This window comes from Toxorhynchites rutilus, chromosome 2 (assembly GCF_029784135.1).
Source record: "Toxorhynchites rutilus septentrionalis strain SRP chromosome 2, ASM2978413v1, whole genome shotgun sequence".
In the NCBI taxonomy this organism is placed as follows: Eukaryota; Metazoa; Arthropoda; class Insecta; order Diptera; family Culicidae; genus Toxorhynchites; species Toxorhynchites rutilus.
Window position 1 is genome coordinate 160275032 of NC_073745.1, and position 26387 is coordinate 160301418.

General features: G+C 39.4%; 1 protein-coding gene across 10 annotated transcripts in view; it reads right to left on the minus strand.

Moving 5' to 3' along the window:
- Positions 1–1856: 1856 nt before the first annotated feature.
- The window catches only part of LOC129764912 (rho GTPase-activating protein Graf), a 100165-nt gene continuing 75634 nt past the window's right edge, over positions 1857–26387 (minus strand). For 9 of the 10 annotated variants that reach the window (XM_055764550.1, XM_055764554.1, XM_055764553.1 and 6 more), the window contains 12 exons: positions 25596–25713; positions 20257–20354; positions 20055–20178; positions 19899–19996; positions 19657–19833; positions 19474–19587; positions 19187–19412; positions 19021–19126; positions 18765–18959; positions 17770–18708; positions 17620–17717; positions 1857–4719 (listed from right to left, as the gene is read on the minus strand). In XM_055764550.1, coding sequence (XP_055620525.1) covers positions 4628–4719; positions 17620–17717; positions 17770–18708; positions 18765–18959; positions 19021–19126; positions 19187–19412; positions 19474–19587; positions 19657–19833; positions 19899–19996; positions 20055–20178; positions 20257–20354; positions 25596–25713 — 2385 coding nt within the window. In that variant the 3' untranslated portion in view covers positions 1857–4627. The remainder of the gene's footprint in view (positions 4720–17619; positions 17718–17769; positions 18709–18764; positions 18960–19020; positions 19127–19186; positions 19413–19473; positions 19588–19656; positions 19834–19898; positions 19997–20054; positions 20179–20256; positions 20355–25595; positions 25714–26387) is intronic. The other variant, XM_055764558.1, reaches the window with a different exon arrangement.

Sequence of the window (26387 nt, forward strand, 5' to 3'; positions counted from 1 at the left end):
GAATCCGTCGTTAAACATAACCTAGAGAGATTCAACTACGACCGAAATTCCATTTTAATGTTTTTTGAACTCGTTCTGCTATTGATTGTTGAATTGAACGAAACAAACTGCAACACCTGAATTCTCTCAGATTTATTCGGACACCAGAATACTCTATCTTACTTTTTTCAGACATATTACGAAGAATAATACATCAAATCTGATGTTCCAGGACCAACCTTTGGAGATTCAGAAAAGGATCTGAAGATATATACGTAGGTGTTGAAGATGTAGAAATAGAAGCTATTGAACTGGGCGAGAACAAAACAATAACTTTTAGGACCATCTGCTGAACCATCAAATGGTTGGACGACTAAAGTTTGAATAAAAAATAGAAATTTAAAATTCGAATCAAAAATAAAATTAAAAACTTATAAATATAAAATACTAGTTGACCCGGCAAACTTCGTCCCGCCCAAAATTTATATATATGCGAGCCCCCCTTTAGAGAGGCGGAGGAGTGACGAACTACCATAGAAACGTTTATCGATCCCTAAAACCTCTATATACTAAGTTTGATTGCATTTGTTTGATTAGTTCTCGAGTTGTTGAGCATTCTCCCCCCTCTTCAGAGAGGGGATGGAGTGTCTAACAACCGTTAAAACATTTATTGCACCCTGAAACCCCCGCATGCCAAATTTGGTTTCATTTGCTAGACTAATTTTCGAGTAATGCAGAAATTTGTGTTTCATTTGTATGACAGCCCCTTCTTAGAGAAGGAAGTGGAGTGTCTAACCACCATAAAAACATTTATTGCACCCTAAATCCTACACATGCCAAATTTGGTTTCATTTGCTTGATTAATTCTTGAGTGATGCAGAAATTTTTGTTTCATTTGTATGGCATATTAAAATTTGAATTGAAAAAAAAATCTTTAAATTCTGTATCTTTGCTGAAAATGTAATTCTGTATATACATATTCTGTATCTCAAATTTGAGATAAGTATATACATATTCTGTATCTGTATCTCAAATTTGAAATAAGCAGTTGGTAGGTTCAATATTTCCTCATGATCATGAGGGATCTCAACTGGAAACGGAACATTTTAAGTATGCAAGGGAATCGTTAGTTGATATGTGAAATAATCTAGCGATCGATGGATATTTCCTCAAAGCAGAATATATTGAGTTTGCAAACTTCAAAATCGATGAAGCGGAATTTTTACGATATTAAGTCTTGTGGTTTGCTCGTCACGTAAGGACATCCCAGGGCCTTTTGCAAGCAGTGAAATGTAACGACAGGAACTGTTGAATTGAACCAAGGAGTAGCGTGAATCAACATATTAGTCCATGTTCCTCTCAGCTTAACGCCAGATGGGTTGAAAGCACCAATCCCAACTGATGTCAGCATTAATTTTCCGTCTATGTTTGTTCAAAATTCTATGAACTTGTCGAAAGTTCTTCCGATGTCACTACTTGCATATAATGAACTTCCGTAAGAACATTTGATTTGGACCTGGGCGGATATCCAATTTTTCTATGTTGAACGAACGACTTTGACTTTGCGTAAAGATTAGCGCTACGTAACATAAGGGGGAGAGGAGTTTGGTTTGCGTTACTTTTTGTAACATAAGGAGGGGGAGGGCCAAAAATCGCATTTTTAGCATTACGTAATTTGTGCACGACGCCCAAGTAGCACACTTAATAAGCGTAAATCAATTGTTGATGTTATATTCCACCAGTTGTGGATTGAAGAATCGAACAAATGCTGAATAATGAGATTCTCCGAAGCTGTCGAATAATATCAAGTTATCTTCCCACCTTTGCTCTCCTCACCTTTCTCTGTGATATATCACTACATATTGAAACAAATGGAATTATATTACTGATTTTGTTTCTCTTTTTAACTGCACCTTATCTCATCTAGCCATCATTCATCGAAGCTTGTGTATAAATAAAATAATTCGCAAGTTTTCATTGCGGTCTTCTGTTTCTAAACTTCCGATATTTTACAACTGACTATAAAAAGCATAAAATTAAATAACAATATATCGTTGAATTCTATTGTTTAAAACGTTATTCACAATAAATTCACTTTCAGCACTCTAAATTACATTCAAATCAAACATTTACTTGTTCCCTAACGCGAAGTGTTCTTTACAGCATAATACTTGGCTATGCCCATAATGTTCCACTCTGAAGGCAAAGTAAAATTATCTGTTATTTTCTACTATCTTAATTTGTCTCATCGCGTATTTTGTTTGAAAACTAAAATCATTTGGAATTTTTTTTCAAAAAAACATCAACAAATATTAATAACGCAAACACACTAACTGAAATTATTTTTATACAGTATAAAACAATTCAACGATAGAAACATAGGAGGGTAGGGTTTTCAGCAAAAATCAAATAAGACCGTTTCTCCGTTTGATGTGATGATATCACAGATTTCTGCTTTCTCTCTTTATGACGAGAAGGTCTTCTCCTCTATTGTCCCGCAAAAAATGAGGAATAATTCATTCAACAGAGAGACTAAAGTTTCAAGATACTGCTTGAATAAATAAAGGGAATGTGTTGTTTAGTTCTCTGTGGGTTTCATCGGTTGGAAATCGGAATACATGTGAATTATTATCAAATAGCCCGAATGAGAAGAAGTCTGTATAAAGGAATGATAAGGAAACGAAGGAATGAAGGAAAACAGCTAATCATTACAGGACAAAGATACAACTCATCGAAGGTGGCCATCTGGTGGAGGATAGACAAACAACATCCATCCGTGTTGCAAAAAAAAAAGTTATTTTCTATTATTCTACAAACAAGGTAATTTTGCGTTGATAGTTGTGTTATTTTTGTACGTTAATATGGCAACTCATTTCAGAAAAGAAATTTAGAAGTAATTTCTTCTAGAGTGGAAAATTCACAGCGATATATAATATACAATATGTACAAAAATCTAAGATAAATTTAGTACCCACTCATTTGATTATCACCTTCTCTGAAAAACAAATAACTCCGACAATCGATAGTGTTGATTGATTTACTTTGTTGCAGTTGGTATGAATGTTCTTCCTATCTTATTTCTTTCCTAGCTTTAGTTATTTTGTAATAATTCCTTTGATACACTAATTACACTAAACTTATATCTATAAGTTTATTCTTTCTGGTGTCATTGTTTTCCATGTGTTTCATATGTTCTAGTTATGATTAGTCTTCAGAATCTGAAACGAATTTCATCAAGATAAATGTTCATATACTACACAGATTTCGAAGGTGCCTTGTCCTTTTGTTTGTGTTTGCAATGTATTGTACAAAACGATGATTGCGTACACGGAGGTTCAATTCTTTGAATGATAACTTTAATGTCAATCAAACGAACTAATCTCAATTGATATGCCGTTACGGTCTTCACTAGTCAGGCGTACTTCTGCCAAGAATGTGTTAAAGGACGATATTTACGAAGAATATGATACTTAAAAGCTGCGAGAATTTAAAATTTAAGAATTTCAATAAATTTTAATCAATAGATTCTGGCAGTGCACAGGAGGAAAAAAAACACCAATCCATTCTAAAATTGTTTCATGGAATCGTGAAATAAACAAAATTATAATTATTTGCATGGTTTTGGACGGTAAGAAGCTCTTTTTATAGAGGCTAAAACATTATGTTCGATGTTGAATGTCATTTTGTAATATATGTCTGAATGATTTTGAACGTCTATTATGCTGTTAATCAATCCGTTGTACGAGCATCACCCCATGTGCATTTTTGAGTTTAGTTTAGAATTTATCAACACTAATGAAGAAGTATGATATTCCACATCTATTGGTGTTATGCATCTGTTGTTTTGACATTATTATTTTCATGTCTTGTTTATTACGTTTACTCTAGTGACAGATAATATATACTGCAGCTGGGCTTAGCATTGAGCTCTCTTGTAGTCGAAATTATTTCATTCATTCTGTCTATATTTGTATAAGGTCGCCGTTCACGGTTCCGTTTGCTGTCAAGCATAGAGACAACATCCTTTTAGTCTCTTTTGTCTGAATTTGACGATTGATGTTACGTTAATGTTGGTTGATATGAAAATTATAGGCCATCTACTCTAATGTTTACTTACAGCGTTAAAATCAATTGAATGTTAGCGAACAGTAATCATTGTGCCAATATAAGATTTTGGTTTACAGCCTTTTCCATCTTTCATTTTATTTGTGTATATAAATTGTTGCACGAAGGTGTATAAGAGTAAAGTTTTTTTCAATCCTTATCTTTCTTAACCGGGTTTCGGTTCCCTTACCATAATTATATTTCTGTTACATTTATATACTTGTATAAAATAAATCTTCGAAAAGGAAATAAGCGATAAGAAAGACTTCTCGAAAAAATACATAAGGTTTTTTGTGTTTATTTCGTTTGAATGACAAACATGACGCTCCGGTATCGGACAATTAGCTGTCTTTTGTTAAAATACCAGGCTGTGTGTTCACTAAATCTTATCGACTAAAACATACCATCTGGATTCCGGTAAACAGCAATTGATAAACTACACAATACATTGTATGTTGTGTGCGAGAGACCCATCTAGTTTCTATTGTTCCAGGCCGATTTTATCGTTTTTTGGTGGTTTCGCCATACATTGCTACCGTTTGCGTTATTTTAATACTTCTACGTAGTTTTCTGGTATAAGTCCAGACTTGCCGTTTAGAGTGCCTTCGAGCCATCCAGGTTCATTGGAACGTTTTACTGAAATAATAACACAACAAGTATGAGATGATGTATGCAGTTACGATTTTCTTTGCGTAAATCTAAAAGTGGTATACGAATACAAAAATGAGTGCGCCTTGTACGCAGATGATGATTCATGATCTTTGAACTAGTTTGTCCTTTTTTTCGGAAACATATTTTGGTGCACAACCCCTCAATATATGATTTGTCTAACAATTCTTGAAACTGATGTTAATAAGCAAGTGAGATTTCACCAATTTATTGCTGAATAGAACGATTGTCAACGAAGTTCGGCAGACGAGCGTCGCTGGAAATATATACGATATATATACGAAAATATATAGACGATGAAACGAATTTTGTTGGCGTAAGCAGAGAGGAAACTGATTTTTGACATCGCTTTATTTATGATGAATTGGGACATTTACGACGTGTACGAAGAGGGAGCCATGGGCGAGTCTGCAACACGGAAATGGTTTGCAAAGTTCAAAAATGAAGACATTGACGTCGATGACACACTCGTAGCGGAAGGCCTTCTGAATTCGATGACCAGCCAAACCAGTCGTGAATTGACGGAAAAAATTAACTGCGATCTTAAAACGATTCTCAATCACCTATTCGACTGAAAAAACCTGATCGGTATGGTCAAACCATACACCTTCACGACAATGCTAAGCCCCATGTTGCACAAGTCGTCAAAGACGCACTCGAAGAGCTCGAATGGGAGGACCTTCAACATCCGTCGCATTCTTCGGACCTTGCACTAGAGATGTGCGATCCGTTCATGAGCTGTTCCGAAGAATCGAGTCTTTAAAGTGAGTTGACACGGAACAGCTCGCAAATAAAAACTCTTCAGCTCACTTTGCAGAAGGGAAAAGAGCTGCAGAATTGCAGAGAGTGTTTGAGATGTAAGATTCAAAAAAAACTGACCGCCTCTCGCTCTTCGTTCAATTTCATTTGTTCCTTGTCTTTTCAACTGTTATATTCACGTTGACGGCATTGGGCTTTGTTTACCAGTTTAGGAGGCCCCAAAAATAATAATTGACTTTCAGGCAGAATAAACACGATTTTGATATTAAAATTATGAATAAAAATTAATTTCTGTGCATCGAATTAGTATAAAAAAACACTTTGTTCGCAGGCAGTGAAAGAATCTCATAAGACAATTGTTTTTAAAGACAACATTATATTATAATGAAAAGTCTTAGTAAAAATGTCGGAAATGTATAGACAAATAGTTAAATAAGATTCAGGAATACGTGTTTCAAGTAATTCAATAACATGGTGTGAAAAATTTCATTTAAATTTTAACACTTCAAAACTGGCTTCGTGTCTTCTAATGTGATAAAGATTGTAAAGATTACACTATCGAGTTTGGGACCCAAATTGAAAGTCGCCACCAGACGTCGACGCTGACAACTGAGCTGAAGAGCTGTCCATAAAGAACAGTAAAAATGAAGAGCTGTTCATAAAGAACAGCTCTTTTAGATGAGCTGAGCTGATCTGAGCTGTTCATTATTTTTTTTAACCCATTTATTTATTTAAGGCTCATTAGTATTTTAGCTGTAACAGAGCCGAATTTTAATCGTGTACATGTCACATGGTTATCATATCTATAATTAGCACATTACACAGTTGCCATTCGCCAGTATTCCTTCTATACCATTACATATGGTACATTCACACAGTAGCCATTTAGGCGTAAGAGTATTCTTTCTGTTCTTCCATTATCCAGTTGGACCACCGGACAGCGGAGACAGTTGATTGATCATTGTTGAGTTATTTATAGAACAGCAGCCCGATGTGTCTTGCAGAGCAGAGCAGTTGTATGGATGAATCGATCTTATTTCAACCGTGGATCGATCTCCATCGTTGATGATTGTTGCGTGGACGCAGTTATTCTGTAACAACACAAAGATGGTCAATGAGGGTCCTGAGTTTTGAACTCACGATCGATCGCTTACTAAGCAAACGCGCAACCAATGTGGCTAAGGAGACCCACTGCTGTTCATTATGATGAGCCTGATTGCACGCCTCTACCTTGCACCGACCTATTACCATCTTTTCCGCTTCCTGTCAAACCACACGAAGGGCGTTATCTTCGTAAACAAAGAGATCTTTTAAGAACAAACAACAACTTCTTTGACATCAGACCAGGCGATTTTTTGCAGAACAGCATCAACAACTTGGTCGAGAGGTGGGACGGGATTGTAAACAGCAACGGCGAATATATAATTGATTAACTTATTGATATAATTATTGTTTTTGTTTGAACAAAAATCTTCGGTAGAAACGCTACGAACTTATTCCCCAACACAACACTTCAAAACTAAAATTGGAACAATATATAACTATATTGTGTTTTAAGGTTAAGTTCTGCTAATAACTCACATTTCAGCGGACATACTAGATACGGTCCAAAGAGCTATGGAGAATCATGGACGAAAACAGCTTCCCAATGAAGCTGACTAGACTGATTAAGGCTACGATGGACGGAATACAGTGCTGAATTTCGGGTGGATTATCTGATCTATTTGAGTTCCGCAAGGGGCTTCGGCAAGGTGATGGTTTCTCTTGCCTACTGTTCAACATCGCGCTAGAGAGTGTTAAGAAACGAGCGACGTTTAACTTGCGTGGTACGATTTTCAATAGATCCAGTCAATTCATTTGCTTCGCTGATGACGTAGACATTGTCGGCAGAACATTCGAGACGGTAGCTGAACATTACACCAGACTAAAGCATGAAGCAGAGAGAATTGGACTTAAAATCAATGCGTCTAAAACCAAATACATGCTGGCTTTCGGATCCGAGCACGACAGGACCCGATTAGGTAGTAGTGTAATGAGCGACGGCGATGAGTTCGAGGTAGTGGACCAATTTGTCTACCTTGGCTCAATGGTAACGTCTGACGATGATACCAGCCGCGAGATCCGGAGACGCATCATCAACGGGAGTCGTACCTACTATAGTCTCCACAAACACTTAAGGTCAAACAGACTTAGCAGTCGTGCGAAATGTTCGTGCGAAACAAAACGCTCCGGTTGTCCTCTACGGGCACGGAACGTGGACAATACTCGAAGAGGACCTGCGAGCACTCGGAGTCTTTGAACGGCGGGTGTTAAGAACCATCTTCGGCGGTGTACAGGAGGACGGCGTATGGAGGCGAAGGATGAACCACGAGCTCACGCGACTCACCGGCGAACCCAGTATCCAGAAAGTGATCAATGCTGGAAGGATACGCTGGGCAGAACATGTTGCAAGAATGTCGGACAACTATCCTGCAAAAATGGTGTTCATCGGGAATCCGGCTGGTACGAGACGACGAGGAGCACAACGAGCAAGGTGGTTAGACCAAGTGGAGCATGACATGGTGAGCACGGGGTGCCCGCGGAATTGGAGAGAGATAGCCACGAACCGAGTTAATTGGAGAAAAATTGTGAATCAGGCCATGTTGTAAAGACGTCAAGCCAAAATAAATAAATAAATAAACTAGATACGGTCCAACTTACTCCTTCTTACCGTATCAACTCTTATCGTACATGCCAAACTATGATGGTTCCAACAAATGTGGTTAGTTTTGAAAGCTTCAATATTAAATACAGGTAAATAGCGTATAAGGTTTCTTTACGTCTATTTCACTGCAGATCGTCTATTTCACTGGGACTTAATTCCCGTTCTCACGCTTTGTTTTGTTTGTTTTAAGGTGTCAGTAGGAGCTTATTGACAGGAGGAAAGAGTTGGTTTTATGATCTGCGCAAGTGAGTAGGTAGCTTATGAAAGTGAAGAAAGGAAATCGAATGTTGATCACGAATGGAATCATTAGGATTTGGGTTATTTTCTCAAGGATTTTTTTTTTCATGCGGTCCCTATCCACCACATAACAAAAAGTTTTTTTTTCAAATACGATTTTTTGTGCGGTCCCTATCACCCGCACAAAAACAGGTTTGCCTGTATAACAAAAGAATCCTACGGTCAACTATGAGCGCAAACTTATCAATGAATTCCTCATAACATAAAGACATCTGCCTTATTTCATGAAGGTAATTTTTTCCCACAGTCATCATCATAATTCCGAATAACCGTTTCTGGTCAGATCTCGACCGCAAATAATTCTTGATCCGTCGAACAACAAAAAAAGTTCTTTCGACGGATGCTGTTGTATTAGGCAATGTCAGTATAATTCTGGCCAGCAGTTTCGGAGAGTATTCATCTAGTTCCTTAAACCGTTCCGTCATTTCGTCAATAATTTTGTTTATAATCGATTCATCTAAACGACGACAATTGATGATGTTACTGTCATTTATAGTTTCGCCAGATATATCAATTACATCTTTAAGATCACTATCGGAATGATGATCTGCTTTGAGCTCCTCTATAGAAGCAAGGCAAGCCTTGACGATACGCACAAATTCTACTACTTTTAATTCTTTTTTTTTTTGCAAAATTTGATAAAGAACATCCGTTTGTGCAAAAATATTCGAAAAAAGTTTTAGCAAGTATACAGTGTTGAACTCAAGCATGAATGCGTGAGGACCTCTGGATGTAGTAAAAGTTTCAGCATCAAAGACACTGTCGCCAAGGTAATAATAATATACGTTCGATAACTCGCAAGTAGATCGGATAGGTTTTCGAAACGATCCAACAAAGGTGTTTTTTTCCACATCGAATCAGACTGTGTTTTTTTTCATCGGTTGCGCTTGCGAGTAGAGCGAAGCTCAAAGTGGTGCGCGACCGAGACGCAGAGGATACAATTCAGACAGATTTATCACACACGCCACACAGCAACGGCAAGTATAAGTTTATTTTTCTTTTGTCCTCCTATCATTCCTTCTACCATCTGTGCTCGATTTACACCATTGTTCATCTGTGTGTTTACCAAATCGGCAAACGTTGCCATTAGGGGTGTCTATTTTTTCTTGGTTACATTACCGTTGAAATTTTATTGGAATTTTTTTTCATTTTAGAATTTTATATAAATAAAATAAATTAATATAAATATTATCCGCAGCATAACCTTATAATATTTTTTTTTACTTATTCATTTTGATAATTATTATATTCTGTTCATATCGAACAGTTGGCCGATTTTTCTAATATGGCTGAGGGCGGGAAGGACCCCCCGTTGACGCAATTGAATATTTCTGATACCGAACCTCCTCCTGAAGAGCAGGAGGATGAAGCAGAAATTGAGGTAGAAAATTCTGTTTACGAAGTTGATAGTTCCGAAGATGAGGAAATCGACGAGAAACAGGATTTTCGTCCTAAAGAATACCCTGAAGGCTCCAAAGGCCCATTCATTGTGTACTTTAGACGAAAATCCAAACCTCTCAATGTCATTCGTATCTCGAAGGAACTAACTCAACATTTTTCTGACGTTACCGAAATTACACGGATGGGGCCAGACAAACTACGAGTTGTCGTCTCAAGCAGGACCCAAGCGAACAAAATAACGCGCTGCGACCTCTTTGCGATTGAGTATCGTGTATACGTACCCTGTTGCAACGTCGAAATAGACGGCGTAATAACCGAAAAGGGTTTGACCCGAAAAGAGATAATCGATGGTGTCGGTCGCTTCAAGAACTCCACACTAAAAACTGTGAAGATTCTTGCATGCGATCGACTGAAATCTGTGTCACATAAAAATGACAAAAGAATTCTCAATCGGACAAACTCTTTTCGTGTGACTTTTGAGGGTTCCGCCCTTCCAAATTACGTTGCAATAGGGGCACTTCGTTTACCTGTTCGATTGTTTGTACCCCGAGTAATGAAATGCAACAAATGTATGCAACTCGGTCACACGGCCGCCTATTGTTGCAATAAAAAACGTTGCGCAGATTGTGGAGAGAGCCATGATGAGAATCCTTGCGCGAAAGAGCACAAGTGTCTTCATTGCGGCGGGACTCCTCATGATCTTATTCAATGCCCGGTGTACAAACAACGAGGGGAAAAACTCAAGCGTTCCTTAAAGGAACGTTCCAAGCGGACTTTTGCAGAAATGCTTAAGAGTTCGGTGCCAACGACACAGGACAATCCCTACTCCATTCTGCAGAACGACGAGCCTGTTGCTGACGCTCCCAATGCCGGATGTTCCGGTACATCGCAGGGTGCCATCAGGAAAAGAAAAATTACTTCTTTTCCATCACTCGCCAGAAAGAATACCGAAACTTCCCAAGTTGGAATGAAGCCTCGAACTGAACGTGCTCAGAATAGGCCGAAGCAAGTACCTCCCGGTTTACGTGGTCATGCTACCAACCAGGGGTCCTCAGCACTTCCCGGAACAACAACGAACACGTCTGTTCCATTTTCGCGGTCGAAGCAACAGCCACTACCTGGCCTGCTCGCGCTTTCAGACCTTGTGGATAACATTTTAAATGCTTTAAATATAAATGATCCTCTTAAAAGCATAGTATTGTTTGCTTCCGGTTGTGAGAACATTTTTGAAAGAAAAATGTGGCTTTTTAGCAGCGTTCATTTCCCTCGATGCCTAATTCAGCGCAAGAGGTCAAGGATTTGACCACTGTCATACAGTGGAATTGCAGAAGCATCATCCCTAAACTAGACCAATTTAAATTTTTAGTTCACAGTTCTAACTGTGATGTATTTTCTCTCTGTGAAACATGGCTTTGTTCAGCCGACGAGCTGAATTTTCACGATTTCAACATTATTCGCCTAGATCGTAACGACTCGTTTGGTGGCGTACTATTGGGGATCAAAAAACGTCACTCCTTCTATAGAGTCACTATCCCATCGATTACAGGCATTGAAGTTGTCGCTTGCCAGATACAAATCAATGGCAAAGAACTCTGCATTGCTTCGATATATATTCCTCCCAGGACTACTGTAGGCCACCATCAGTTCTTTGATATTATCGAGGCATTGCCGGAGCCGCGGTTAATCTTAGGTGACTTCAACTCCCATGGAACAGCATGGGGGTCACTCTACGATGACAACCGTGCCACGTTGATTTATGATCTGTGCGACAACTTCAACATGACAGTTTTAAATACTGGGGAAGCAACTAGGATAGCCAACCCTCCTGCACGGGCAAGCATGCTAGACATATCTCTCTGCTCTTCTTCATTATCCCTGGATTGCACATGGAAGGTAATCCAAGATCCCCACGGTAGTGATCACCTACCAATAATTTTATCGATCGCCAATGAATCAAAATCTAGTGAGTCAGTCGATATTGCGTATGACCTCACGAAGAATATTGACTGGAGAAAATTTGCAGAATTAATATCTGAAGCAATCATTTTGATGCATGAACTTCCTCCCCTTGTTATAATTTTATATTAAGTTTGATTTACGATATCGCACTTCAAGCTCAAAAGAAACGTGTACCGGCTACCACTTTCCGACGTCGTCCTCCATCACTTTGGTGGGACAAGGAATGTTCAAAGGTCTACCTTGAAAAATCATCCGCTTTCAAAAAATTCAGGAAAACTGGATTAGTGGAATGGTTTCGAAAGTACCAAGCTCTAGAAGCCAAACTAAAAGGTCTGATTAAAGCAAAAAAGCGTGGATATTGGCGGAAGTTCGTCAATGGTTTGTCAAGGGAGACCGCTATGAGTACTCTTTGGAATACGGCTAGGAGAATGCGTGGCTGGAACCATACCAATGAAAGTGAGGAATACTCTGACCGTTGGATTTTCAAATTTGCAAGGAAGGTTTGTCCTGATTCTGTTCCTGCACAAAGCGTCGTACGCGATATTCCGCTCCAATGCGATTATGAGAATTTTTCGATGGTAGAATTCTCAATTGTCCTCCTCTCATGTAACAATTCAGCTCCGAGGTCGGACAAGATTAAATTCAACTTGTTGAAGAATCTTCCCGACTTGGCAAAACAGCGTTTGCTGAACTTGTTCAACAAGTTTCTGGAGCTGAATATTGTCCCGCATGACTGGAGACAAGTGAGAGTCCCAACAAGCCGGCTTGCGATCACAACTCGTATAGGCCGATTGCAATGTTATCCTGTATTCGCAAATTGTTAGAGAAAATGATTCTACTTCGTTTAGACAAGTGGGTCGAAACGAACAATTTGCTGTCAAATACGCAGTTTGGCTTCCGCCGAGGTAAAGGGACGAATGATTGTCTCGCGCTGCTATCTTCTGAAATCCAAATCGCATTTGCTCGCAAAGAACAAATGGCTTCCGTTTTTCTCGATATCAAAGGGGCATTTGATTCAGTTTCCATGGAAATTCTCTCAGAGAAGCTTCATAATCGTGGACTTTCACCAATTCTGAATAATTTCCTGTACAATTTACTGTCAGAAAAGCACATGAATTTCTCTCATGGCAACTCAAAATCTTCTCGTTACAGTTTTATGGGCCTACCGCAAGGCTCCTGCCTAAGCCCCCTCTTGTACAGTTTTTACGTCAATGATATGGATGATTGTCTAACTAGAGACTGCACGCTGAGACAACTTGCAGACGATGGAGTTATTTCCATCACGGGTACTAATCCCGTCGCTCTGCAAAAGTCGTTGCAAGATACCATGAACAATCTGTTCACGTGGGCCCTCAAGCTGGGTATCGAATTCTCTACGGAGAAAACTGAAATTGTCGTTTTTTCTAGGAAGCACGAACCCGCCCAATTCCAGCTTCACCTATCCGGCAAAACGATCCAACACTCTATGTTTTTCAAATACCTGGGTGTATATTTTGATTCTAAGTGTACCTGGGGGAGACACATTGCGTATTTGAAACAGAAATGCCAGCAAAGAATCAATTTTCTCCAAACAATTACCGGAACATGGTGGGGTGCCCATCCAGGAGACCTCATTCAGTTGTACAAAACAACGATATTATCAGTGTTAGAATATGGCAGTTTTTGCTTCCGATCAGCTGCCAGGATTCATATTCTCAAGCTGGAGAGAATACAATATCGTTGCTTGCGTATAGCCATGGGGTGTTTGCATTCGACACATACGATGAGTCTCGAAGTTTTGGCAGGAGTACCCCCGCTTACTCTTCGGTTCACAGAATTATCCTACAGATTTCTCATCCGTTGCAAGATCATGAATCTATTGGTGATTGATAACTTCGAAAATCTACTCCAGCTGACTCCCCAGTCAAGTTTTATGTCTTTATACCATGAGTACCTTACCCACGACGTGCACCCTTCACCAGGCATCTCCAACCAAGTTTGCTTCCCATACTTTTGCAATTCCTCTGTCATTTTTGATCTGTCCATGCGACAAAAAATCCATGGAATACCAGATCACCTACGCTCCAATGTTATTCCGTCGATATTTTCGGAAAAATATGGGAAAGTTGGATCTGATAAAATGTTCTTTACTGACGGTTCATACATAAACGGGTCCACTGGCTTCGGCATCTTCAATGAAAATTCCAGTGCCTCTTTCAAACTCAAAGATCCTTGTTCCGTGTATGTCGCAGAAATGGGTGCGATATACTATGCTCTAGGGATCATTGAAACACTGCCCATCGACCATTATTTTATTTTTTCAGACAGTCTCAGCTCAATAGAGGCAATCCGCTCAATGAAAGTTGATAAACGCTCATCTTATTTCCTAACAAGAATAAGACATCTATTGAGTGTTTTGGTCGAAAAATTATTCAAGATTACCTTAGCATGGGTTCCCTCTCATTGCTCGATTCCGGGGAATGAGAAAGCGGACTCGCTAGCTAAGGTGGGCGCTTCAGAAGGCACACTTTTTGAAAGGCAAATTGCCTATAATGAATTTTTTCACATTCCTCGTCAGGACACACTCGTTAGTTGGCAGCGCATGTGGAGTGAAGATGAGTTCGGTCGTTGGTTACACACGATTATCCCTAAGGTCTCGACGAGTGCATGATTCAAGGGATTGAATGTAGGTCGTGATTTCATTCGCGTGATATCTCGGCTTATGTCCAATCACTACAACCTAAACGCGCATCTCTATCGCATTGGGCTCGCAGCAAACAATCTTTGTGATTGTGGCGATGGCTACCACGACATCGAGCATGTTGTCTGGTCGTGTATCCGGTTCCATGCTGCTCGCTCTCAGCTCTCTAGAGCACTGAGAGCAAAAGGCAGACAATCGGATATCCCCGTCCGGGATATCTTAGGTAGCCGTGATCCTGATCTTCTGCTTCATCTATACCTGTTCCTCAGAAACGCCGATGTCAACGTTTAATGATGTTTCCTTCGTTGTGTCCCCGTTTCATATCCCTCCTATCCGATCGATAAACTTTTACTTAGTCGCGGCAATACATACACACACTCTTTACAGATGCACGGGCCAAAGGTTGTGCAGTCCACTGATCATTCAACAAGAGCCAAAGGTTGTACCGCTGATGACAACTCTACACGAACTGATGATTGCGCCGGCTAGTGACCATTCTATCCTGGATTCCTCGAGTCGAGAAAGACGCACCACGCTAGATATGGGGTACAGACTAGGGAGCGTTGCTGATTAATGGTCAGCTGCATCCCAATAGGAAGTATCCCGTGTCGGGCACACGTATAGAGCATCGAAGACTGCAACATACCAATTATGAGAACACTTGTAATACTAACCTCGAGCCAACCGCGAGTAATCGGTTACATATTACTAACATAGTTGTAAGACAAAAATTGTCAAAATATTGGACTCCCGGCCCCGTCAGGCTAACGCCACATGTGCCTTAATAAAAAATATATTTTGGGAAAAAAAATAAGGTAAATCTCACCCAAACATTCATTGATAGGTGCATAATTCAAATCATCTATTTTTGCAAACATTTGGTATTTTGGTCTCCATAAATTGCTTCAATGTCTCGCTGCGTTTTGACGACCGCGAGAAAAATGCCGCAAGAGAAGGGATCGTATTGAAAAACCTTGACGTTTTCTTGTTGTTTGTGCACGAGTGAAACAAAACCAAGTTCAATACGTGTGCGCGACACTGAATATATCCAGTGAATAACCAATGTTTGCAGGCCAGATTTATCTCCGGACATTACAGTTGCGCCATCATAGCTCTGGGCCACAATTTTGTCAGCATTAAGACCAAAGTACGCAGCTATTTCATCCACATGTCCGGCCAATGCAGCGGAGGTTTTGAAACGTAAGCAATGATGATGATGATGATGGATTGAAGAGACTTTAAACTCTGGGAGTTCATTCGACTCTACAACTCAAGCAGACATGCGTGTACTATATGTACCGGGTTCAAGTTGTCGAATGAACAAAATCGATAAAAACGCTCGAATTAAAACCACACATCAACGAAGAATACCACCACATCCACAGAAATCATGAATGAATTGGTTCGTTCTTTTATTTGTATCATGCTCGCTCGAGGTGTTTGGTGCTGTGTACTCTCGCGGTCTCGTGCCCTCTCTCAAATTTTAATGACGTCAGAAATAGGAAAAGAAACAGAAAGGGAAACGATGACAACTCCATAGCTTTTTCTGGTGAAAAAAAATTTTTCATCGCAATACTGTTGTTTAATGCTGCAAATGAAATTGAATAGGTAGCTCAGTTGGTCACGTGTCGCCTCTGCCAAGAAGTACTTGGTATGGCAGGTAATCTGTGGGTGCGGCTCATTCAGTAAACCGTACGTAACGACCGGCACCATCAACGGCCAAATATATTAAAAAGAATACCCCCCGAAGCGCATGCTGCCCTTTCTCCGGTCCCACGAAGATGGGACTCTGTTTTGGTCGGATCTGGCATCGTGCCATAACGCGAAACCGATGATGGAGTGGTACGAAAATCCGCCAAACTCTGCAGAACTTCGCCCAATACAACAGTTCTGGGCGATTATGAAGAGCAAGCTCCGAGAAACAGGGAATGTCTTCAAAACCGACCAGGATTTGGAGAAAGCGCGGATGAAAGTGTGTGAGAAATATTGCGTAAATAATGTACAGGATTCGCGATAAGTCCAGGGGGCGAACATTTAGCCTAGGAAAGGAGGTTTATTAAATCAATTTTGCAAAAACATAGATGATATGCGTGATATGTGTTATTCCCTGCGAGTTTCAAAAATATTCGACTTAAAATGAATTTTTGGTGATCATTTCATAGCATTAGCATTGAGCAAGTTGCACAATATCGTAGGTAGTACAATATTGTGCAACTTGTGCAACTATCACGAAAATCAAATTGATATATTACTAATCATCAGCAACGGATGGAGGCTAGCTTTTGACCTACCAGAATTCAGAATGAATTCAGAATTCAGAATTCAGAATGAATTCGGTTAGGTCAAAAGCTAGCCTCCATCCGTTGCTGATGATTAGTAATAAATCAATTTGATTTTCGTGATAATCACCTGAAATTATTGACAGTAAGGAAATTGCCTGAATGCAGACATTTCGAAATTCATTAGTGCAGTTTTCGTTCAATACCCATATAGACAAAATTCACGCGTCTCAACTCTTATGTTATACTCATAATTTCAGATGTGGTGTTTAGTTCCAACAGTAGAGAATTCCTTCGACACTAAAAAAAAGTTAATTCCTCCATTCGTGATTTTTTTTTTGATAATTTGTGGAACTGGTTTAAAGATCGGAGAGAGTAGTTGTGTCTATAACAAAGCACTGAAAAGCGCTGTCCTCCGCGAAAGGGTTAAACACACAATATTCAAATTTTATGAGTAACCACATAAACCAGAATTAAGGAAAAAAATAAAATTTACTTTCAATTGACATACAAAACATCATCAGATTGATATCATTCTTACATTCCCTACAAGGGACAGAAATTGACACACATTATTAATCACCTTTATTCCGCGCGGCGAATGACGTGAGATAGCAAAGTTTTTCGTTTTATTGTTGAAGCCACCTTACCTTTCAGCTTGTATTTGATTCCAGTTCAAGTCTCACCAAACTATAGTCACACCATTCGTCTTCGGGAACTCCGTGACTTGAGCAAACTAATGTCATTCGCCGCGCGGAATAAAGAGAAATATAACATCTAACACTTACCATTGGTAATGATTTGATTTGGTTCGAACGATAGCTCGCCATCATTCTCGGCCAGGCAAGCATAGAGGGTCCTAACCCGCCTGAAAGTAACGAAACGCCTTTATTACTATGAAGACGCTATCTTCCCTTTTGCCGACAAATTCTACTTACAAATTGTCTCGGGGTGTTACCAACTTTGTGTGACGTGTTAGACCTTTCATGCGTTGGGTTTTCTTCGGGATATAACTTTGACTAGCATCGTCCCGAATTGAGAATTTACTCAGCGCACTACTCACGATTCCTATACTACCATTTCCGGTTCCATAGTCCCAGCCAGGCATCACCCTACTGCTCCCGTATGAATGGTTTAGATCACGACTAGATGACGAACACACCGACTCATTCGAACTACTGGTAGAGTTTATCCGATCATATATGGAAAGTTCTTTCCTCGTGTTGGTTAGATTGGATTCACTACTCGTCATTGGATTGGAATGCCCTAATTTGTGCATTGTTGTTGTGGTGCCATAAATACTTTCCGATCCAGCGCTTCCACCCCGGATCATTGCAGGAGGATCACCTCGATTATGTAAAAGATGACTCTGATAGGAGCTTTGATATATTTGATTACCTCCGCTGCCGCCATCTGGTCGTACGATATGATGGTTATGGTTTGGAGGAGGGCTATTATGGCTGTTAATTGTAATTGTCGATGGCGCGGACTTCAGGTAAGTAGTTTCTCGAGTATCTATACTGATTTCCCGTGGCGAAAGTGTGGTGTCCCGTAACAACGACGGCGTTGAACTATTAATTGATGATATTATTTTTGGTTTAGCTTCATAGGTGGGATAGTGATTCGTTCCTTTTGTGTACATAGATAGGCCATTGGAGATATTCTGCAAGCTGGAGGACATAACTGGTTCGGTATAATTTGACTTTGCAACAACCCGCACCACGGGTTGAGAGTATGTTGAATTGCGATCTTTGGCATAACCTCCCCCAAGGATTCCAACACCACTTACGCCACCCACACCACCGCAGTTTCCTCCGCCACCGACGCCAGCGTACGATCGTTGGAATGCTAACGGTGGGCTAGTATTTGTGTGCGATCTACGATAAATGTGAATTAAAAGAAGGATTATAATGAATGACTGTGTTAAACTTACAAGTATTCATTTTTGCCGGGTTGAGATTTGAAAATCTTTTCATAGTTCTCGATAAGAATCTCTATCACAACATTGTTGAATTTGATATCTAATATGGCAGCAACAGTTTCCTCAGCCGCACGCAGCAATGTTGGTCCGAATACTACACCTAGGTTGAACACAGACATTTTGTTCTTGTCCGACTTAAGGGAAACACTGAAACAGCAAACACACAGTTTGAACGGTAGTTCCAGATAAGAAAGCATGTCTCACTTACGATTTTAAATGCCTGATAACAATGTCAAGCATATCGAAGTGACTTTTAGGTAGTCTGTGTATCAGCTGATGGACGTCATTTATCCGCTGTTGCCTTGTCTCTTGTTCTTGAATGTATACATGAAATTAAAATCAACTCAAATAGTGATGTTGTTGAAAACGCTTACTTGCAGATGTTATAAACGAATGATGATACCGAAATGTCATCAACGGTTCATTCAGATGCCTTAGATACTGCTTTAATGCACTTGCTATCGTCTTACTTTCTAACACATCGGAGCTTTGCTCGTCATTGAAAAACATCAATCTATCTTTCTCAGTCTTTTTTCTATCTAGTCCCATATTCAGTAACTTTGTTATCTTTGTACTCACACCACCGATACGATAAAGACCCTAGAAAATGTAAAAATATTTTTAAAACAATGAACTTAGATCCTCAACCATTGCGGGGTACCTCTTCTTCTAGCCCCCGTCGCTCCAACACCTCAATGCATTTGCGTACAAATGCAAATCCAACATCATCCAGATTGCCATCTTCATTGTGGTTTGTCGATGGGGCCAAATATGTCTGAATAGATGAAGAATGAACTAATAATATTGAATGTCAACAAAAAAAAAGATAAACAGGCAAACATACCGGTTCTTTGCCATCCATTGCATTCAGCCAAGCTTTGCGATCTTCCTCGCTTAGTGCCTGAAATGTATACGTGATCGCTGGTCGCTCTTCAAAAATCAAATCGAAACAGTAACGTTTCTCGAACTCTGAAAGCCGCCGTGTGCATGAAGCCAGCGTCAAAACATCGGTTGACGATTGCTGTTTTGGAGAATAGTTTAATGTTGACATTTATCGAGGAGCAAAACACAACAAACAGCACTCACCGATCGCCCTGACATTTGGTTGAATTGCAACATGGAGAATTGTTTGCTTTGCTTTTTGTAGGTACAATAGTATTTGGACCATGTTGCAGTGAATGCTTCTGTGGAAAGTAAGTAATTTAGAAAGAATGTGAGAAACGCGTTGGCTAAAGTTCTTACTTTTTTCCATGAGAAACAGATAACCCTGTTTGGTATATTCGCTCTCTGGTTTCATTTTACTCTCCATGTATCTGTGTTTTAGCTCCTGCGCTTTCTGTCGAGTTTCATCAAAATTTTCTCTAGTCTTTTGGAAAGAATGTTGTAAGAGATGCAGTAGTGATTTTTTTGAATATAGACAAGTAAAACTATTGGGGTAACATACCTTCTGCACTTTGAGTTGGAGATCTGATAGATAGTCTTTGGCATCTTCCGCTACTTCATGACCGAGATGGTAAAACACCAACCAGTCGGATATGAATCCTGTGAGGGAAAGAAACATTTTGAAAATAAAAAAGGTTTTATAATCGGCTACGTTGCGATCAGTTTTCTTCAACAAGTGAAACCAATGAGGCATATAATTTTGACTTGAATTAAAATTCAAGTATGTTGTATTGATTACCATGAAATTGTCTTCATTCACAAGTTAATTCTTTATCATTTTATTTAAATATATGGCTACCTCGCATGCCCGAGTATATGAAATTTCGATCCCTTATATCAGTAATAACTTTATGATTGACGTCTTCCAAGACGTCAGTCGTCTACGGCTTATCGACGTAGATCAGAGAGTTCATATAGTCCACAAAAATAGTCAAACGGTGTTGAATCTCACGATTCTCTTCGCATTGAAGATTATCTACACATCAAGAGCAATAAACTGTGGTACAAAAAAGCATGGCCCTGCACCGGTCACTAGTAATTATTACATAGCATAACACGTTCTGACAGGCATCCTTTTCGTGAGAAACGGACCAATAATCTCACCGACCAATAAAATGCATTAAACCGCGCCTTTTCTAGATGGCGACAGTGATTTTCTACAATGACACGAGGATATTAGCTTCACTTCGATGCAGTTTTCCTTATTGACGTATCGATTCAATCAAAAATGATCATCGCTGAGCAAAAATTTCCCGAATCAGGTCATCTTCTGAACGAACGTATCTCATCTGTTAGAAAACCAAACACCTTTGCTGAGCGATAATGCACCCTCGCGTGAGAGATAGTAGCGAAGGCTTAGGAATTATGTTTTCAAGTGTGGAATCATTCAGATCGAGCGTACCGTTGGTTGCTCTCTGCTTGTGAGGAACCAGCCGAATTGCTCTGAATAGTGGTGCGAAACTGAACCTTTCCTATGGGCCACTTCAAGTGCAGTCGTGAAAACCATTCGCATTAAGTAATCTTCTGAAGGTAAATAGCAAAATTTTTATTGATTGAAAAATTAAAAATAAAAATTTTCATCCATTAGTACAGTTTTTGTGTTTCGTTTCCGAATGGAATGCAGACCTCTTGAAAAACTACATTCAAATTGCGTTTCAACTGCAACCACAGTCCAAAAGGAATCTTAATTGACACTCAGAGTTGTCCTATGGTAACAAATTGCCATCTATCAAATTTACCACGTAAATCACTTTTTGATCGATGGTCGATACTTCTCAGACATTATCGACGACAGAATCTATGGGGCGCTAACGTCGATTCAGATCACCACCTGATGAACACCCGAACTTCTAAACTGTCAGTTGTCAATAAAATCAGACATCTGCGCTCACCATAGTACCAACAACAACTTCTGGAACCGAACGTTGCTGCAACATACTCATAGCGTTTCGAGGTTGCATTGCCGGGGGTAGATGAGCTGGATGTTGCTCCCCTCAATGAATGCTGAAGCACCCTGAAAGCAGTAATTAGCAGCATACCTGAAGCCGTCATCGGGTATGAATAACGTAGATAGCGTTCGACGACGAGTGCCAGGCGCTTCTGAGCGAGAAGGATACAGCACGCGCAGCCATGCTGCAACGGGTGACTCCGGCAAAACGTGGAACGATAACGACTGGAATTAAAGCAATAAATTTATCTCTTTTGGGAAAAAGCGACGTCTGTAGAAAAAGAGCATGAAACGGACCTGCTTTATCATTCGCGAGAATCACGGAAGTTCTTTGAAAAACTCGCCTCGCATAAAAGCTTTGTACTGAAAAGTGCAGGGGAAAAGAAAAAGACATCTTAACGAACGAACGCGATGTGATCGAATTGTGGAGGCATCACTACGGTGAACACCTGAACAGCACGAAGACAGGAGACCAAGAAGGAGTTGAAGAGGACTACACTGTTGCAGGTCACAACGATGACGTATCACCCCTCACGATGATTGAGGATAAGGAGGCCATTAATTAACAAAAGAACAACAAGACAGTTGGTAAAGATGGCTTAGTAGCTTAGCTCTTCAAAGTAGATTCGGCAAAATTTATACGAGCTGATAGCCAGCATGTGGGACACGTGGCAGCTATCGGAGGAATAGAAAAAAAAATTGCATTTGTAATCAGCATACGCGTGCATTAATGGCGTTTACGCCATTCCGTGTATAAACTTTTACGGGGTAATTTTTTTTACATTTCTGTGAAACTTCGCAGTCGTTTGAAAGGATTTGGTATTCTTTATCGATCTATAACATAAAAAGTAAAATGTCAATTTTGGCGCTTGCGTCACTTTGCGAGATCACGGCAGCGTACGTAGTGTAACACGTGAAAATCTCTGATACTACCGGTAGTCCTCTACGGACACGAAGCATGTACATGAAAGCATGAAGCTCAAAAAGGACTCACAAGTATTTGGTGTTTTCGATCGCCGAGTCGAGGAAATCGGGGTTTTCGAAAAAAAATGATGCCAAATGTCTTTAAATTGCATGAAACGTCGATGTCCATATTACCCGCATCGAAAAAATTGTTCTACTTTTTGGTCAATTTAATTTCAGTAAAAAACTTTGTAAAACATTCGGCCGATTATTTCGAAAACCAGAAGGTGAAAGTCGGAAAAGACGGACACTCCACCGAAAAAATGCAAACATTTTGTTTTGAAAACAATTTGATTACACCCAGGTTTTTTTACGATTTTTTTTACCGGATTTTCCAATTAACGCGGTTTTTTACGCGGATTTTCCAAATAACGCGTTTTTTTACCCGGTACCCGCGTAAAAAAAGACCAATATAATATCACAACTCCCCCTCAGCTCACATTTTTCTCTTATGTTCCCTCAGAGAATATTACGGTAATTAGTGCTTGTAACGGAGCTTAGCGCTTATGAAGAAAATGAGTGCCGCACCTTATCATGATTCTTACGTGGATTATAACGGTATAACGGTATAACGGAACAGGGTTTTTACGGGCAGCGATTCGTGAATGGATTTCCATGTCTACTTAGCTCTGGACGGTCCAACAGTGGTACTGCACGTGCATCGGCAGTAGAGTGTACAAATCACAAGGGAATCTTCTAGCAACGATGACCTCATTCGTGAGGAAAATCGAACTATAGCTACCAGTAACCAACGAAATTTCAGGAAACTTACGGGTTTTCGGAAGCGAGCAACACTCAACTTTTTACTTCCGTTCTACGTAGTATTTGATATCTATTATTAGGTGACATGGTTTTTTACGCGAATTTCCCAATTAACGCGTGTTGTTAAACGGATTTTCGAATTAACGCGGGTTTTTTTACGCGGATTTTCCAATCAACGCGGTTTTTTTTAGGAGGTACGTATCCCCCGCGTAAAAAAAAACCTTGGTGTATCTCCTCCTTGTTTTATTGACTGATGTCCACTAACTACGTTCGCAAGTGCAACAACATACGAATCAGCAGAGCAGTTTTTGAAACGTAATCCGAATTCGTTATTCTGAATACCGGAAACTATTTTAGATATGGAAAAATGAAAAAAATTACAAGCCTTTCTAGGTTTAAGGCATATGAGAAGACTTCCAAAACTTATCGAGTACATAAACTTGAATTTTCTGTTAGTTCCCATCTTTCCGTCTTTCCCGACTCAATCTTATTTTTTCAAAGATGCCGTACACATTCATTTTTCAAAATTTCTGCCTGAAAATTTTATTAGACTAGACTGTCAATTTGTGGTGAGATAGCTATATATTTTTCGTGAAACTCACGAAAAAAAATAAAATTTTACATAGGGTATACATTTTCACCACCCTTACCCCATATTGAATTGTAAGAAACTGCATTCATGTTTTGGTAAACATGAGTTTCCAAAAATGCAATTGAAGTTCTTTTTAACATGTTCGTTTTACCCCCGCTTCCCCTACTTTACTAAAGGAAAACCCGAAATCATTTTGGAAGTTCGTGTTTAGCGAACGAATTAACAGGAGGCCGTCAAGCTCTTTTTGGAATATTTCAAGAGCGTTGTACAGAATGACCATCTGGATACCGTCAACTCTTCATTCGACAGGACCGCTAACTTGTTGGAGTTATCACATCATGAAGTGAAACAATGTTTGTTGTTCAAACTCGGATGAGTCTGCAGGATCAGATAGACTCCCTGCAAAAAAAGCTAACTCAATGAACTGAAAAAACTGTATGAAGTAACTCTTTGAACCCCTGACTACTCTATTTAGTCCTTCGCTTTCCCACCGCTGTGATTTCTCACATTACTTCAATCTATAAGAAGAGCCCGCGTGCAGATGCCGGATATTACTGGAACGTTGCGATTCAGTCTGCTATGCCGAAATTGTTTCAGCGATTTGTTTACTCCCACCTTTACGAACGCATTATCGGCCGTTTTTCAACAATACAGTATGGTTTCTGGAAAGGAAAGTTAGTTACGACGAATTTGTATGCATTTTGCTCCACCGTCTTGGATTATATATCCAGAGGGTATTGAACGGACTCTATTTATACAGACATAAGCAAGACTTCCGATGCGGTAGGAAAAAATCACCTGATGCGCGGTATCTGATTTCGGCACTCGTGCAACAATGTTTGGCTAGATTAAGACGTATCTATAGAACAGAACACAATATGTACAAGAGTCTGACAACACATCTAAGTCCTTTGGTATCCCATCCATCCAGGAGTTCCGCAAGGTACTATTTCTGTATCATGGTTATGGATAAATTACCATCATTCCTGACTAACGCAATAGTGTTCATACTCGCAGATGATATAAGAATGACCCTTCCTACAAAATATATCAATGACTGCCATCGGCTTCGGACGGGTAAAAAAATAAACATAAATGATATTTAAATATTGTGAAAAAGAACTAATCTCTTCTAGGATGAAGCATCATTGTAAATAATTAAAAAAAAAACTACCATCCCAGAAAAATTTCAATTCTGAAAGCGATCATTTGCGCAAAAAAGCGAATCAAAAATTCGAGAAAAAGTTGTAGATCTGTCAAAAGAGACAAGACGACCATTTCGATGATATTATTTTCCATACATAATTTCCATGTCCCCACTCTATAGCACCAAAAAAATTAAACTACATCTCAACAATTGTTCCTTTTGTTAGGAAAACAAATGCTGAACCTCATTTTAAAACACTCTATAATATCGTACAGAAAATGATGATAACAGTGGCAAACAAGCTGGGACAAAATCATGACGAAACCACCTCTCATTCACCCATAACACATAATGTATACCATGATAACCCTTATCACAATTACGAAGATACCCAAATATTTATACATATTTATGATAGAGAATACTTACTTAAAATAATTTCAACAAACTCGAACTTTATCCTTTCCTGCACTTCTTGTATTCCAAGAACATAACTAAGGGATTCCTGCAGATATTCTCTCTCTAGCATTCCTAATGACGCATCGGCCTGTAAGAAATGATAATGTTTTTTGTGAAAAATTGAATGGCAACAGTCTGTCAACGAAACAGAAAAGAAAAGCACACGGAAAAAACGTAATAACATATCTATTTGTAAATAATTCTGCCGACTAATAGAAGCAAGCGAAAATGGCGCTTTTTTTTCGAAGTTCAGTAGTCCTATGCTTTATGTATCGAATTCGGAGAAGCGTTAGAAAACCACAACAACACTGTAATCGGGATGATTGTAATAATTATGGGAAAAGAAAACACCATCACACTGGTGGTAAGAGCATCAACTATCCGCGAGTCTGAACACAAGAAGCGGTACGAAAAACTGGCAATTAAAATAATAGCTTTTGAAGGGGAACTTTCATTAAACGGAGCTGAGAGCACCGAACCATTGAAGTGTTCATTGTTGAGTTCATGCTGCAAAAACAAATATGTGCGCAGCGCAAATTAACATTGTGTTCAATTTCATGTTGCGGTTTAAAAAAAGACATCAATTCTAATTACAGTATTTTGCGTTTCAGTTCTATCTATGAAAACCGCCACCGAAAATGATTGCATCTGAAGAAAGGGAGCGACAACAGCAAAGGCTGTTTGACAATGACTCTGAAGATAACAACGATTGAATTATTTTGAGCAGCTGGATGAAAATTCGAATACAATGTTTTATATGCG